General features: G+C 34.2%; 1 protein-coding gene across 2 annotated transcripts in view; it reads left to right on the top strand.

The window, feature by feature from the left end:
* The window catches only part of LOC114349233 (leukocyte surface antigen CD53), a 65,403-nt gene that overhangs the window by 26,149 nt on the left and 21,666 nt on the right, over positions 1-17,588 (top strand). Inside the window, exon 2 of one of the 2 annotated variants that reach the window (XM_028299601.2) lies at positions 16,206-16,403. The exons of the other annotated variant lie outside the window; for it this stretch is intronic. Within the exon in view, the coding sequence (XP_028155402.1) occupies positions 16,206-16,403 (198 nt within the window). The remainder of the gene's footprint in view (positions 1-16,205; positions 16,404-17,588) is intronic. 2 annotated transcript variants of the gene reach the window in all.

Here is a 17,588-nt window from a genome sequence, read left to right as displayed (position 1 = left end):
GAACATCGGATCACCTAATGGTATCTCTGAGGGTATGTTTAGTTTGCTCGCCGAAATAGAAATTTGAGGAAGCGGATTTGTTATCTTTGGGAGTACAGAGCACGAGATGTCAAAAGGAACGTCGTTAGCGACAGCGAAAATTGTTGTATCTACAATAGATTGAGACGAGGATGAGGTGGAGTTAATTCCATTGATCCGTAATTTTCCATCTCTAGTGGTGAGTGACAGTTCCTTTACGAGGTCAGCACTAATAAATGAAACCTGTGAGGCCGAGTCTAAAAGTGCCTTTGCGAAGACCCTCTTGCCGCTAGGAGCGACAAGATAGACCTGGAGTGTGCTTAATAACACCAAATGATTATCAAGCGAGGCTGCAGATAGAGCCATTGAATGTGGAGTCGAATTTTGAAGATTAACTTCCGTTTCAGGAGCTCTAACATGTGAGGGCCCCTGTTGTGAATTACCCTGTGTATGGGAGTTATTTGAGATAGCGGTTTTATTATGATTATTTGAGTTGTGTTGGCCAACAGCCGCGGAAGGGTTACTATGACCCGTTTTGTCGAAATGGAGCAACGTGTGATGACGAGATTTACAAACTATGCAAGAGAATTTGGATTTACACTGATCGAGCATGTGAGACCCAAGACAATTAATACAAAATTTATTTTGTTTGACAAAACTAAAACGTTCTTTAGAATTCAACTGCTTGAACTGAGGACAAGAGTAGATCGAGTGAGAGTCGTTGCAATAGGAACATTTCTTAGGACCTAAGCGAGGCGAAAGGTTACTGGTAGAAGTGTCTGAGGCTAGGTGTAAAGAGTGTCTGGAAGTAGTAGTCGATTTTGGTTTTGATTGAGATTGAATATTCTCAAGATGAACAACGCGTGTCTCGATTTCCCCTAGAAAATGGACAAAATCAGGGGTAGCTTGGCTACCACCGGATTGGAACTCAAGAGCCCTAATGGTAGGTGCGTCGAGTTTCTGAGTAGCGATATGTATGAGAAGTAAATGCAAGAGATCTGAAGGGGGCCTATTCAAGTTCAATAGGGCCTTGAAATTATTTGACATGACCGTATGAAAATTTCTTAATTGTGAGTGATTTGCGTTTCCAGAAATAGGAGGCGCATCAAGAATTTGAGAGATGAGAGTTTTGATAAGCGATTTAGAGTTGGCGTACCTTTGTGTCAGGTTATCCCGGGCTATTTTGTAATTGTCACCTGTGAGTGGGATATGCTCGAGAAGCGTCAAAGGCTCGGAAGTTAGAAAACTTTTGAGGTAAATGAGTTTTTCCAGATCACTTAATGTAGTATCAGATCCTATTATTGTATCAAAGGTCTCAATGAATGAATTGTATTCAGTAACTAAGCCACTAAATGGTTTTAACTGAATACGAGGGAGGTTTACTGTTCGTTGCCTAGCCATAGACTGTGAGGTTAGAGAAGAATTAGGGTCAAATTGGAGGGAGGGGGTAGCAGTCACATTAGAACTTTCAATGACCTCTAACCTTTCTTCCAATAGAGAAATTGTATCCAAATATTTATCAAAAACCACAGAGGAATCAGTAGAGGGGGTAGGTTCCTCGGGGATCGTCTCCAGCACATTTTGAGCATCGCGGAAAAGTCCGTAAGAATGTTTGAGTTGTGAAATTATTTCACGAATTTTATATTTGTTTAGAGAATTAAGAGTTGTGGGAACCGAATCAGCCAACTTGGTTATATCAAGTTTTGCGGTGAGCCTCTGTCGGTTATATTTTGATCGGTCAGCCATGTTGCGAGAATGTGAGATTAGATAGATTATTTGCAAATGTCTAAACCTATAAATCGATGCGAAAATGAGAGAATATGTACAATATATTATATATTACACGTTTAATAGTGTGAGATTGGCTTAATAGTATCACCCTGTATGAGTGCAGATTAGTATATGAAATGCAAAACTATAAAATTTCAAAATATATGCAATTTTCCAAAATGGGTATTTTTCAGCAAGTGTGAGACACCCTTAACAAGTATTTAAATTAATTAAATTGAAGGAAAAAACAATTATTTATTTTCTATAGTTTTCTAGAAGTGTAAAATGAGCTTAAGCGAAGCTAAATGTAGCAAAAACTTACAATTTATGCAAGAAAACAAAATTATTTTTAATAATTTTTGTAACCTGTGAACCAGGCTTAATCGGATTCAAAATTATAAATTTAATTTAAATCAAAAGGTTGAACAAACAATGTTAAAATTATAACACCCGTACTATCAGCCAAGAAATGAGTACACTTTTTGTATACTATAAACAGAAAAATATATTTACGAAAATAAAATAATTTGCCCTGCAAATATTTTTTCATACAAACAAAACGACTCCTTTATTTGAACAAAGCAAGTAGTTTCTGAAATTGCACGTGTAGACCGGGCTTAACAACCTACCAGCTATTGTAGAGACGTGCTGGGTTAAATACTGAGAATTTGAGTGCAGAAAGAGAGGAATATTTTATTTTTGTGCCGGGGCGGCGTGGCTTGGAAATTTCCAAATGCAACAGAAAGACACTATAAATGAAAAACCGTTATTCTCAGAATAGAGATTATCAAAATATGCAAATACGAAGGACCTTGAGGATTTAATTAATAAATAATTAATATGATACGGCTCGATGGAACAGAAATGTTTAGGCAATACGTAAAGTATCCTTAACAATAGTAACCTATACTTATTGTACGGTTATAGAGTATATTCCCATAGGTAAGCTGGTTAAGAGTAGATAACGATTTTTCATATGTAATTTAAAGTATTATCTGCATAAATGGCACAAAGAATATTTGCTACGAGAGGTATATGGTTCAAAATGCATACAGTATCACGACTAATAAGTTATGTTCACATACATGTAGAGTACTTACAGTTTTATTCCTTGATGACGTGTCACATCAGAGCTCTGATTGAATTCCATAATCCATTTGGTTCATTTGTAAGGCACTCACTAATACGCTAAATAAATCATCGTCGATAATACTGAGCAGATTGAATTATCTGAGCGGTATAAAACGATAGCAAAAAAAGCCGGTAAAATGCGGCCTTTTTACGAATAGCGGGAGCGTCGATAGATTAGAGATGATTCTCGTTAGGAAGCTTTTGACGATCTGCCCCGGCGAGGGGTTCAAATGCGAGTCTCAACAATAACCTGGAGTTTCCAGAAAGGTTACATAAATACTACTTGAATTTTAAGTAATCAGTAGTACAGGGGCGTAACTAATTATTTTAGTGAGCCGTGTATAATATATTTATTGTACAGCTATCACTTTTAGAATCAATGGAAATTAATAAATTGAAAAATACAGATATAATTCTGAATGACCAACTCGAGACAAACAGCTCCCCACTCCTCAACCTCTTCAGTTAGAGACTTAAAAAGGCAAACACATTGTAAAATATATCACTTGAGAAAGGCACTTTGCCGAAACAGCTGTAGTAATAACATAGTTGTAATAAATTTTATGGAAGTATAGAAAAACAAACGTTTTTCAGTGTTTTATTGTGAGATAAGACATGAAATGTTATTTAAATTTTTAAATTATGATATAATATTCAAAATTTTTGGCCAAATTAAAGGTAATATACTAGGTTACATGTACTAAATTTTGAAATGGCCATTAGTTATTCATTAGAGAAGAAAACAGCTATCAACTTACCTTAAAAATCCAGTTTCCTGCATCAAAAAACAGGTGAGGTCTTACTGCTCTGGCACATATTACTCAAATGAGATAGAAATGAATACACACGACTGTTGGTCGTAAAGGGACACTAATTTTAACATTGTCTAATAGATAACAGCAGACAGTTAGAAGAATTAAGGGGTACCCGGTTTTATCAACCTACCCGGTTTTGTCCAACTCTCCCCTATACAGGGTGTTTCATTAAGAATGTCCAATCTCTAAGTTGTAGATTCTGGACCTCAAAATATTAAGATTTAACCCAAATCTTTTAAATAAAATGTGGCTCCTTATTGATTTACAGGGTGATTTATTTTAAATTTAAAATTTAAAAACTATTTTTGTTCAGTATTTCAAAACTATTCGACGCATCCTTTTAATACTTGGCATAAAGTGTAAGCACTATGCAACCTATGAAATTATGTTAAATAAACGTTTCTGGCTATTACCAGAGGCGTACCACAGTGAATGGTTGACCCTTCCCAAATTCTACGCTACTGGAGGAATTGCCATTTCAGCGTAATTTTTCGATTCCCAAAACTCTCTATGTAAACAACATACTGTTCATTCGTATCGATAAGTCATTAGTTTTCGAGATATCTGAAGTTAAGCATGTAACGGCACAGTTATTTTGGTTAATGTATTCTGCCGCTTAATCTTTAATTTCAAATATTTTGAAAAATATTGATTTTATCGTCTAATTAATAGTCCTGTCGACCGGGGTTACAACGGCCTCCTTTATTCAGATGGACTTACCCAAGTGTTTTATGCATGTTGACCCGTAGAACATGAATTTTTTGGGAAACAGTTGATCCGGATGTCAATAAGTTTGTTATAAACAAAGAACTTGAGGAATTACATAACAGCTATTTTCAGCAAACAATACATTTTTTTTGTATTTTTTGGGCCATTCTAAGCAAAACATGTTTACAAGCTTTTTCGTAGGATGCATAGTTTTCGAGATAAACGCGGTTGAACTTTCAAAAAATCGAAAAATTGCAATTTTTGAACCCGAATAATTTTTGATTAAAAAATAAAATAGCAATTACGCTTACCTCATTGGAAAGTTTAAGTCAAATTCTATCCGTTTTGATTATTTGCATTGCTGAAAAATATTTTTTTTTATTGTTAAACAAAGCTATAATTACATAGTGCTTGAGTGGTGTTTTAAATGCATTTCTCATTTAAAATCGAACGAGGATGTGAGTCTACAAACAGACAATTCTACGTAGCATGCCTTAAAACGCATGCATTGGGCACGGGAAACACTATTTGTTTATAGCTGTGTTTGACAATAAAAAAATTAATTTTTAACAATGCAAAAAATCAAAACCGGTATAATTTGACTGAAACTTTCAAATGCAGTAAGCAGAATTGCTATTTTATTTTTTAATCAAAAGTTATTCGGGTTCAAAAATTGCAATTTTTCGATTTTTTGAGAGTTTAACCGCATTTATCTCTAAAACAATGAATCCTACGACAAAACTTGTAAGGACATTTTTTATTAAGCATGAACCAAAAAATACAAAAGCATGTTTTGTTTTGTGAAAAATCGCTGTTATATAATTCCTCAAGTTCTTTGTTTATAACAACCTTATCGACATATGGATCAATAGTCCGGAAAGCCACTGCGCATCCGCTAGAAAAAATATTTCAATTCGGATTTTTTGCACAATCTTACTCAAAAAGGACCCCTTTTAACAAGTTTGCATGTTGCTAGGACCAAAAGTTGGACAAAAATTTTTTAAATTTTTTTTTTGTTTTTTTCCTAAATGCATGGTATTTTTAGGTTTTTTGGATCATTCCAAACAGAAAAGGTCTTTAGTGACTTTTCTCTAAAGTTGATAGTTTTTGACATATAAGCGATTAAAAATTGAAAAATTGCGAAATCGGCCATTTTTAACCTTAAAAAACTATGTGAAAAACTTAAAATTTGAATGTTACCAAAGTAGATAGATTTTCTTTAAACATCGATTGATGAAATTCCGAAGAGTTTTTTGCAATAAGTGTTCAAAACTCCTTTGTTTTTTAATTTCTAATCTATTTTCCACCGTTTCATGTGTATACATAACAGTATGGTGCAAATGAAAGGAATAAATTCGTTATTTCGTAAACCGGCGACTTTAAGGAAAAAACCCGAAACAGGTCGATTTTTGTTTTTAAGTTATGGTATTGTGGCATATATGGTATACTAGTGACGTCATCCGACTGGGCGTGATGACGCAATCGATGATTTTTTTTTTAAATAGGAATAGGGGTCGTGTGGTAGCTCATTTGAAAGGTTCTTCAATTTTCTATTCAGTAATGTAAATATTTACATAATTATTTGTAGTACAGTGTGTCCAAAAAATTTTTATTAAATTAAATTATTTGACAAAAAACGAAGTAGCAGGACAAGGGAAAGGGTATGAATAATTATATAAATGTTTATATTACTGAAAAGAGAATTGAGAACCTTTCAAATGAGCTAGCACAGGACCCCTATTCTCATTTCAAAAAATCATCGATTACGTCATAACGCCAAGATGGATGACGTCACTAGTATACAATATATGCCACAATATCATGACTTAAAAATAAAATCGACCTGTTTCGGGATTTTTCCTTAAAGTCGCTGGTTTACGAAATAACGAATTTATTCCTTTCATTTGCACCATACGGTCGGTCGGTGGAAAATAGTGTCGCGCACACTTGAGTAGCAATTAAAAACAAAGGAGTTTTGAATATTGTATTGCAAAAAACTCTTCGGGATTTCATCAATCGATGTTTAAAGAATATCTACCTACCTTGGCAACATTCAAATTTTCAGTTTTTCACATAGTTTTTGAGGGTTAAAAATGGCCGATTTCGCAATTTTTCAATTTTTAATCGCTTGTATGTCAAAAACTATCAACTTTAGAGAAATGTCATTAAATACTGAAGCTATTTTCTTGTGGCATTTTTACAATTTTAACTATTTAGAATGGGAAATAAGCCACAATATTATTAAAAAATGATTTTTATTAACGTTTCGACGCCCAAATCGGGTGCCGTTGTCAAAATACAAAATACTATTAATATAAACAAAAATGTTGTTGCTTAGTGTGATTTACTATGAGATCTCTAACGCGAGAATTTTAATGTCACCGTTGCATGTGGTTGTCTTTTTAAAGACAGATCACATGCTATGATTTTTTTGTGACGGATATTCTTGAGTTGGGGTTGATTTCATGTAATCGAATGAACTATCTTTCAGTAAAGTCGTCCCAGGAACGCAACTCATAAATATTGGCAATATCATTTTAAAGTCTTCTACTTTAAAATGTATCATATGAATCTGAATTGCCGATATAAATGAGTCAAATTAAATAAATTATTAGAAGAATTTTTTTACTAAGCAACAACATTTTTGTTTATATTAATAGTATTTTGTATTTTGACAACGGCACCCGATTTGGGCGTCGAAACGTTAATAAAAATCATTTTTTAATAATATTGTGGCTTATTTCCCATTCTAAATAGTTAAAGTCATTAAATACCTTTTTTGGTTGGAATGATCCAAAAAAACTAAAAAAACTTTGTTCCATGAAAAAAAAATAATTTTAGGAAAAAAACAAAAAAAAAACTTTTAAAAAATTGTTGACCCACTTTTGGTCCCGGCAATATGCAAATTTGTTAAAAGGGGTCCTTTTTGAGTAAGATTTGCAAAAAAATCCGAATCGGAATATTTTTCCTAGCGGATGCGCAGTGGCTTTCTGAACTACAATTGTTACTCGAAAATGCGTGTTTTACGGGCCAAAATACGCAAAAGAACTTGGGTAAGTCCATCTAAATAAAGGAGGCCGTTGTACCCCCCCCAGGCAGACAGGACTATAAGTCTGAAGAATATGTTATTATTTATTTTCAAGAGAATTTTCAGATTTATTGTTTAGATCTGGGACTCCTCATCTTTGTAATAGATATCGCTACCGCTACATCAATAATTTTGTCCGATACGAGGAATTATTTTTATAACTCTGCCAGTGGCGCAGCGTGAGTGTCGGCCGCCCGGGGCGGAAGACAATTTTGCCGCCCTCTTATTTAGGTATTTTAATTTATTGTATACTATACACAGGCCCGGCCCTAGGGAATTTGCCGCACTGGGCAAGATAGGCGACTGCCTTGGTAGTCCCAAAAACTCAAAAATTTCACCAAGGCTCTTAATTTGCTGAAATCTATCACTTATAATGCATTAACGCTTGTGTCTATAATTTTTAAATATAAGTCAACTTAATGTCATTTTTCACTTTTCTCTTTCGTGCTATGACTGTGCCTCCGATTTTCGAATTCTCGATTTCTAACTTTGATGATAGCTCTTTCGCGTCTGTCAAATAGCCCTGCAATTTTAAATCACTTCTGAGGGACCTAAAATGGATTTTCGTTTTTTCTAATAAACTTACAGCTTGACTGATACACTCCCATATCAATACTCTGCAGTGATTTGCTGACTACGTTGATGTGAAGTAAAATGTCATGTTATATTACCACAGAGCAAAGAAAAGTAAAATCACGAATTTGATTTGCCAAACAGCTTGCCTCATGAGCAACCATTTTATGGTTGTTTTTATTGATAGTCATTTCTACAAAAGCATTGTAGATTTTTTCAATTTGGTATCTGATGGGAGTAATTGCATCAATTCTACTTTCCCATCTAGTTTCGGAGAAAGGTTTCAATTTTAGTCTAGAAATATGATTTTTCAGTACAGCCCAACGATAAATAGATGCTGAGAAAAAGTTGTAAATTCTTGTCACTAAGGAAAAGAAAGAAACTGCCAACTGTGAGGCTTTAGCAGCATCGTTCACGACTAAATTAAGTGAATGACTAGGCTAGAACATGGGACAAAAAATATTCTAGGATTTATTTTCAAACTTTTGTTTAGAACTCTCAAGTTCTTCACTATCATGTTTGACCCATTATCATACCCTTGTCCTCTCATATCTTCCAAAGGTATTCCCAGTTCATTAAGTTTTCGCAAAATAGCTTCTGTAAGTCCCAAGCCAGTGGTTGCCACTACAGGCACAAATCTAAGAAAATGTTCTGCAATTTGTACACTTTGTGAAGAACAGGAACCTAAATCGACAAAACATACAATAGTCATCTGTTCCACTCCAGAAATAATAGGATGTACGATCTAAATTTATGCTATAATACTTTGCTGATTTCAAAAAGTTTAAAATTTTATTTTTGATTTGGTCATAGAGGAGCTGAATAATTTCGTTTTGAATACGTTTTCCCAAGTAGTGATGCTGATTGTTACTACCATTCGTTGTTCTCATAATGTGCTCTTGTAAAACAGAATCAAATTTTCCAAACAGCTCAACAAGCTTTAAAAAAATACCATTGTTGTGATGAAAAAGTTTATCAGAATCGCTTTTCAATGGAAGACAATGTTGTGTTAGGAACTGTATGATTCATATAAGTCGTTCTACATAACTTTTTGTATTTCTTCGTCTATGGTTTTGTCCGATTCTTGTCTAATAGCTAGTTCGCTTCTTGCACTGTCGCTGTGACTGTCGATGAGCTGGAGACTAGCGTGGCTGGACAAAGTCAGGCATATGTTTCCAATTATTATATCCATTTTCACTAAATTTAATTTTGACATTGGAAAATATTTTACAGAAAAACTAATACACAGAAGTATTTGTCTTAGAATAAATTAACCACTTTCTCTCAAGAGTTTCACCATTGCAGATTATGTAACTGTAGTAGTTGGTTGTAAATCTACGGGCATCTATCTAGAAATCTGAGTTAACTTTTGGGCACAACTGAGCCTCTGCAACGGATAATTTTGGCGGGAGCCTCTTGTAACCAAAGTTGTTCTAACAAAATCATTAATTTTATTGGGCCACTTTGCTGGATCATAATAAATAATAGCATTGTTACCTGTGACAGTAGACAGTAGTAGTGTCATCAGTAGCTGACGTAGATGCTGATGATTGTCCTAGATAACTGTCGTTGGACTGATAGGGGGCGGCAGCAGATGTGGATGCTGATGATAGTCCTAGGTGACTGTCGTTGGTTTCGCCGCTTTTGTTCATAAATTTGTTTTTTTATAATATTAAAAACATAATTTATTATTTCTTTAATTTAAAAAATTGGCCGTCCTCTAAAATTTGCCGCCCCATAAATTTGCCGCCCATAAATTTGCCGCCCATAAATTTGCAGCCCTGGGCGACCGCCTAGTTCGCCCACTCCTGGGGCCGGGCCTGACTATACATTACATACATTAATTATAGAGAACTTTTCGGCGAGAACAGTTATCATTATTTTGCATTATACAGGTTGGATTTTAAATAAAAAAGTTTATCTAAGTTTTACAATCACGTTTATTAATACAAAAATTCTTTTACTTTAACTAATTAGATACATTGATATAACTTAGGTATTACCGGTACCTGTCACTTAAGATTAGGTACACCTTGACGATCGACAAAATTAAATAAAATTAATTTTTAATTAGAACTGGAATGATACTTTAATGTTATATTTTTATTTTTATTGAAAAGTAATATGAGTATTTGTTAGAATTAAAAACAAAACTTGCGTCTTCAATTAACAATTTATACGTCTACTTTTTTTAAGAGCAAAGTCTTTTATTGCACCGTCAATGTCTATCCCATCACACACCTCTTGCTCAATAGACAAAATAGCCAAATTAGTTAGTCTGAGCGTGTGCTCACTACGGAGACCAAAGGACTGTATCCTCGCTCCGACCCTCGCTCTCCGGTATTTATATTCGTGAATTCTCGCATTTAAAATAATGTATTTATTTTACATAGCGATCGATAATATAGTTTTGATCGCTATGTAAAATAAATACATTATTTTAAATGCGAGAATTCACGAATATAAATACCAGGGAGCAAGGGTCGGAGCGAGAATACAATCCATTGCTCTCCGTAGGTAGTGAGCAAACCCTTAGAGTACTCATTGTCGATCTTAAATAATTTTTAATCAATTTCAATTTTGAAAAACTCCTCTCACAGCTGGCATTGCTTATAGCAACTGTGAAAAATATTCGGAACATTATTAAAATATTTGGCAGAGTACCTTCCAGCTTGGATTTAACAATAAATTTAAATAATTCAAGCGAGTCTGCATTAATCAATTTCGTTGCCTATAGCAGCAACGAAAGCCCGCAGTCGAAGTTTTTCAAGCTTGAAACCCTGCTCGTCAATTTCTTCAGATGCGTAGTCTAGATTACATTCAGTGTTGTCTGGATCTAATAATATAGCCGGCCGGCGTTAGATGAACAAACTTATCCGTTAAATTATGTTGCTGTTAAAAAGGCTCACGAATTTCTACAATAACTCTATCTCTATCTAACGAAGAAAACAGCTTTCGTCTCAACTCATTTTCACAAGATAAGTTAGCACCTCTAGTTCCTTCATCAAAAATATTCTTTCTTGTTATGCGCCTCCGAGGTTTTATGAAAACTCCAAGTTCTTCACAGATATTTTTGCATAACCTACCTACAGTGCCATTTGCTCATTCCTCTCTTTTCTCTGTCAATATCATCTGCAATGTATTTACTTTCTGAGGGCACAATCTTATGTCAGGTCCCCTTGTTTGTAAATATTTTTGTGCATCATTCACTTTATGTAGCATCGGTTGCCACAGGCCCAAAAAACAAAGAAAGGAAAATGACTGCATCGAAATTAGTGAAGCACCTGCATCTCTCCTAGTGTTTAAGCTTTCACCTGCCTCTGTCAGTTTTTCCAAAGTGACGAGAATGTCTTTGTCATAATGCCATGTCACATTTACGGCATCGCCTCTTGCACTCCACCGCGTGTCTTGAATCCTTCTTTTGCCTGTAGCTGCTATCAGAACTTCCCAACGATGTGTCGATGAGGAAAAAAAGAATAGCAAAGTTCTAAAGCGCCGAAAAAAGTTGTGGTGATTGTTAGTCATAAACGGGGAATTTCGACAAGTCAGTATAGACGTTCTTGCCAGTCGCTACAAAATATCATTCAAAGAAAAGGAATTCATCGAATTCGTCACAAAATAAGTAATAATGAAAAATTCCGTGCTCCTTTCAATCGGTCCGAATTTGTAGTTGCGATAAAAGTATAAAATGGTTCAAATATTTACAAAATATTTTTATTATTTATTGTTAAATTTTGCCGCCCCTAAAAAGTGCCGCCCGGGGCGGGCCGCCCCTGCCGCCCCCACTACGCTACGCCACTTAATTCTGCTTAAATAGACAGTTTGGTTTCGTTTCGCTTCAGAGGTGTTCATGTAGCCCAGGGGGGGCAAACTTTTTTTAAAAAGGGCCACAAAAGGTTTTTGGTCTATTACCAAGGGCCGCAATGTTTTCGAATTTTTATCTTTGGGTGGGGGGAGGGATGTTAAGCAATTTTTTTAATTTGTTTGAAACTATGGTAGAATTATTTTATTTTTAAATTAAATAAACATATTCAGTACAATTCAAAGAATATTCGAAAAAAATGTTTCAAGGCCAACTATTGAAAAATAAGCCAACGGTGGCAAATTTTTACCGACACCTAAACAAAATGAATTTTTCAGTAGACATCAGAACTCGTCATTGGCTCATATGAAACAAAAAAAATCAAAAATATTTTATTAGCTTATGAGTTTCTCGGGATAACACTGTCGAGTTTTTTTTTAGTTTTGACGATTTTTGCGTTTTTGATATCACTCGGAAGTGAAAATACCCAAAATAGTGCAAATCAACACATTTGTTATTGATACCAAACGAAATGTCTAAAGAAAATATATGAAAAATTTCAGGTGGATCTGTCAAGTAGCCTTTGAGTTACATTGTCCACCGCCTATAAAAAGCAGTTAAGCAGTTTTGAGAAAAACACGTCATGCCCCGCTCACTCTAATAAAAAACATGTAACCGTATTTATTTTCCTTCCATTTAGTCAGAGGCGCTGATGTCGGCATTGTGATTGGTGGAACATGACTTTTGACAAATCCTGCGCTATCTGTGAATCTGTAATCTGTGTTCGTGTTCGTTCGTTCGTTGTCGTTCACTTATTTTATATGGTCGGTGGTCGGTTATGTGATGTGTTTGTGTCACCATAAAAAGCTGATATTCAGTCGTGTTTTTTGATATTTTTGTTATTTCATAATCGAGTACCTTTTTAAAGGTAAGTTTTTCTGATTGTAGGTACTGTTTATCCAACAGTTTTAAAAAACACATTTTATTTCGCGTTTTGTTGTTAGGTCTAATGGCTCCGTTCAGCTGTTGTGTGCAGACGATGAAAAAATTCGACAAGTAAACATTTATTTAATCCAAATTACTCGTATTTCTATGTAAAATGTCACATTATTGTATAAATAAATAAGTAAGAAACAAAAGTTGTTTGTGTTTTACCTTTATTGTCCACTTGAATAAATAAAATATTAAATATTGGAAGTACCGTATGGAGGCTATGATGTACCTAGCATGGAGGCTAGATTATGCCACTCTTCCTCTCCAATCAACAGCAAGAACGTTTAAAATTTCACACCTATCATGTCGAAGCTACAGACCACTTATGTGGAGGCCAGATTTGTAGTATCCTTCCAATTAACCAGGTGCTGAAATACGTGACATATTTTTTGAAGGGTAAGATCGCATTCTACCAAATCACATAACACTTTTTTCTATGAAACACGTTTAGTTTTGACAACTTTTATTTTCAATTTCTTCTGTCTATCAAATCGTAAAGTGATGCACATCGGAATACGTTTTTAAATCGCAGAGTAATTCACAAAAGAAAATGGAACAGCTGCTGAACGTTTCTCACTACGCTCAACAAGCTGCTGCTAAGCGAGTCGAAGCTAGGGATATTAAACATGCTGTATTTCTGTTAGTTTTCCTACGGTCAAACTGAGATTTTCAGAGAATATTTTTGAAATTATGTATTTTCATACAAAATAATAAAAAAAATCGAAAATTTTAAAATTTTCAAACCATATCCCTTATTTTAGCACGGTATTTGCCGCAAATATACAGGGTGTTTCATTGAGAAACGAGAATATTTAAATTGTTAATAGAGGTTACTAAGGCGGTTCTAGATATACTACATTTATTGCCTTAATGATTTTTATAACTGAGTTACAGGGCGTGTTATCGATTTTGCCCATGTCTTTCTGGAAGCATAACTTTAGAACCACCTTGTATATTTTATGATATTTGACATAGATATCTCTCATTTAAAATCCAAACCACCCAACTTCTAATCACAAGGATAATACAGATCCGGACTAAACAAAATTATTGGAAAATAATTGGACTAATTCTTTCTTTTTTATATTATCAATGAATAGTTTGAATTTCATTACAAAAGTTTAATTTTGCGATCAACACTTATACATTTAGCAAAGTGGCAGTGTTTAATTCCTAAATAATTTCCTCCCCCAATTCACAGCATCTTTTAAGAACTTTTCTAAACTTAATTATCGAATATGATTGTTAATTGTGGTATAAGACATCAGTATGTTCTGTCTCCAACTCTTCCAAAAATGCTTTGAATTCACGATGATTTAATCCTATTGAACTAATACAGTTAACAATATTAGTTATACTTAATTGAAATGACGTTGTCCATTTGCAAAAGATTTTTGCACAATATCTGATAATAGATTATGCAGTGAAGAATAATAAATCATGTTCTGGAAACTGTTGAACGTAATCTTTAAGTTTTCTCGACGTTACAATATTATTTGCTCCTCTTAAATTTGGTGCTCCGTCAGTTGTTACTCTTAACTAGGTGGTTAAGGCTTAATTCAAAATTTTCCACGCAGTTCCTGACTACTTCGAAAATATCATTTTCATTTGTTGAAATTTCATGGATTTCATTGAGGGAGCCGATAAATCTCTGTGTCAAAAACGACAAAAACCCAAATCATTGCCCGCGTTATATTGAAAATTTGCGGAAAAATCACCCGCTGCAAAAGTGATAATATTAATAGTTGCATTATCTATCTACAGGGTGTAACGAAAATACAGGTCATAAATTAAATGACATATTCTGAGACCAAAAATAGTTCGAATGAACCTAATTTACCTTAGTACAAATATGCACATAAAAAAAGTTACAGCCCTTTGAAGTTACAAAATGAAAATCGATTTTTTCGAATATATCGAAAACTATTAGAGATTTTTTATTGAAAATGGACATGTGGCATTCCTATGGCAGGAACATCTTAAAAAATAATTATAGTGAAATTTGTGCACCCCATAAAAATTTTATGGGGGATTTGTTCCCTTAAACCCCCCCAAACTTTTGTATACGTTCCAATTAAATTATTATTGTGGTACTATTAGTTAAATTCAATATTTCTAAGACTTTTTTGCCTCTTAGTATTTTTTCGATAAGGCAGTTTTTATCGAGTTGCGGCTTCTTTTTTAATATGTTTATATAAAAATTTTATGGGGGTTTTGTTCCTTTAAACCCCCCAAATGTTTGTGTATGTTCCAATTAAACTTTTACTGCGGAACCATTAATTAAACACAGTGTTTTTAAAACTTTTTTGCCTCTTTGTATTTTTTCGAGAAGGCACTTTTTATCGAGATGCGACTTCTTTTTTAATATGGTTCAAAATATACCTAAAAATGTAAATCATAAATAAATTTTCATGTTATTACCAATTCTCCATAATCGTACTTAGCCATATACAAGTAAGTGGTGGATATAACAAATATTCAAAATATCTCGATAAAAACTGACTTTTCGAAAAAGTACTAGGAGGCAAAAAAGTTTTCAAAATATGGTGTTTAACTGATGGTACTACAATAATAATTACATTGGAACGTACACAAAAGTTTGGGGGGGTTTAAAGGAACAAAACCCCCATACAATTTTTATGGGGTGTCCAAATTTCACTATAATTATTTTTATTACTGCCTTATTAAGATGCCTTATTAAGATTATTACTAATGCTTTTATTAAGATATTACTGCCATAAGAATGCCACATGTCTATTTTCAATAAAAGATCTCTAATAGTTTTCGATATATTGGAAAAAATCGATTTTCATTTTGTAATTTCAAAGGGCTGTAACTTTTTTTATGTGCACATTTGTACTAAGGTAAATTAGGTTCAATCGAACTATTTTTGGTCCCAGAATATGTGATTAAATTTATGACCTGTATTTTTGTTACACCCTGTATATTTAATTATCAATATTAGCAATAATTAGAAAAAATCTTGAAATGAAAATAATTCACTTTTTCTCCTCGGGCCGCAAAAATATGCCTAAAGGGCTGCAAGCGGCCCGCGGGCCGCACTTTGACCACCCCTGATGTAGCCCCACTGAAGAGGGATGTAGAGGCCGTATGGGGATGCCCCATAAACGTACGTATGGGGATGGTGGATCATCCCTGAACTGAATGAATCATGCTGATTTTAATAAAACAATAAACTTTCTATGGTGATGACATAATTGATTTTCTCTTTTAAATTCAGGAGAAACTGTCAAATTTTTATTTTTATAACATTTGAATAAGTCAATTTATAGTAAAATTTTTGCAGCTAGTTGGAATTTCGTTGATCTCTCTTGGAATTATATATAAAATAAATCTTGAAGAGCTAGCCTATGCCCTACCAAAGGAATATGGAGATTTATCGGTGATACCTGTTTTAACAATTCCATTAGGCACTATTTTAATAATACTTGCAGTATTTGGTTGTTATGGATGTTTGACGGAGCGAATGAGATATGTTATATTGGTAAGTAAAAAGTTGCTTTTTAAAGGACCCCGCAACACTCCTTATGGAAAAGTGGTCCTGGTCAAATTTAACGAAACTTTGGTCAATGATAGTTCTCAGTGAGTAGATTAAAAAGTCCATGGCACCTAGGTCCGAAAAACTATTATTCTCAAGCTACAGGGTTCTGAAGTTCTTGAATTCAGGTACTCGGTTTACGTTAAGTGCACTAATTCACGGTCAAGTGAATGAAAATATCTATTACTGAACGAAGACTCATTTTCTTCATGCATATTTGGGTGTTGCATATGAATTCGTGGTCAAAAATAGATGCGTCATATTTTAGTTTTCACAAAACCTCCGAAAAGTCCTCAGAAAACTGAAAAAGTGCGATACAAAATGTGCTGCTAGAGTGACATAACAATTATTATCATATTTTCATGAATTCTTCACACTTATCCAATACCAGTATAGCTGCAGTTCCATCTTATCTTTAGAAAAGTACTGAACAGTTGCGGATTTAGGGGGGAGTAAGGAAATCCCAGCCGTAACCAGAATTAAAGAAAAAAATTGTTGAAGCATGATTATTACACGTTGAAATACGTTAGCTTACATGCAACTTACTACAGACAGAAAAATTCATCCCAAATTACTCGACAGTTAGGAAAATAAAGGGAACGTATTGCACGCATCTGTTTTATATATTTTGGGGTTGGTGTTTTATTGGAAGTCGCCTCCTCCCCCAAGGTAGATGTTCCGCCAATGCTACTGAAGTATCCTGATAGGTCGTTAGTTAACACGACATATCATGCATTTAACCGAAATCATCACAATCCTAACGTACAGATAGTCGAACATGACATAAACCCGATTTTTCCATAGAAGATTGTAATCAATATTTCGCATCCATCTACTACCATGTACGTACTTTGTGTTTTCTTTTCGTATTGAGACTCCAGTATAAAGTATAAAGTCCATTTTCTCCTACCAAAGTCTTTATACTCCGTCGTAAAAAGTCCATTTTCTCCACTCATATCTGATATGCTGGAAATTATTATTTGCAAATCATCTAAGCTAAGCTATTTGCAAAAACTACTGCTTCGTCAGCATATATAATGATTTTTAGACGCACTCTATTCTGCATGCGTGAAAACGTGAAGTGTCTTGTTCTGCTCTAGCAGCACTTATTGTGGTTGTTCCTCAATTTTC

Source organism: Diabrotica virgifera, chromosome 3, assembly GCF_917563875.1.
Source record: "Diabrotica virgifera virgifera chromosome 3, PGI_DIABVI_V3a".
Classification (NCBI taxonomy): Eukaryota; Metazoa; Arthropoda; class Insecta; order Coleoptera; family Chrysomelidae; genus Diabrotica; species Diabrotica virgifera.
This window is presented reverse-complemented; position numbering and strand designations above follow the sequence as displayed.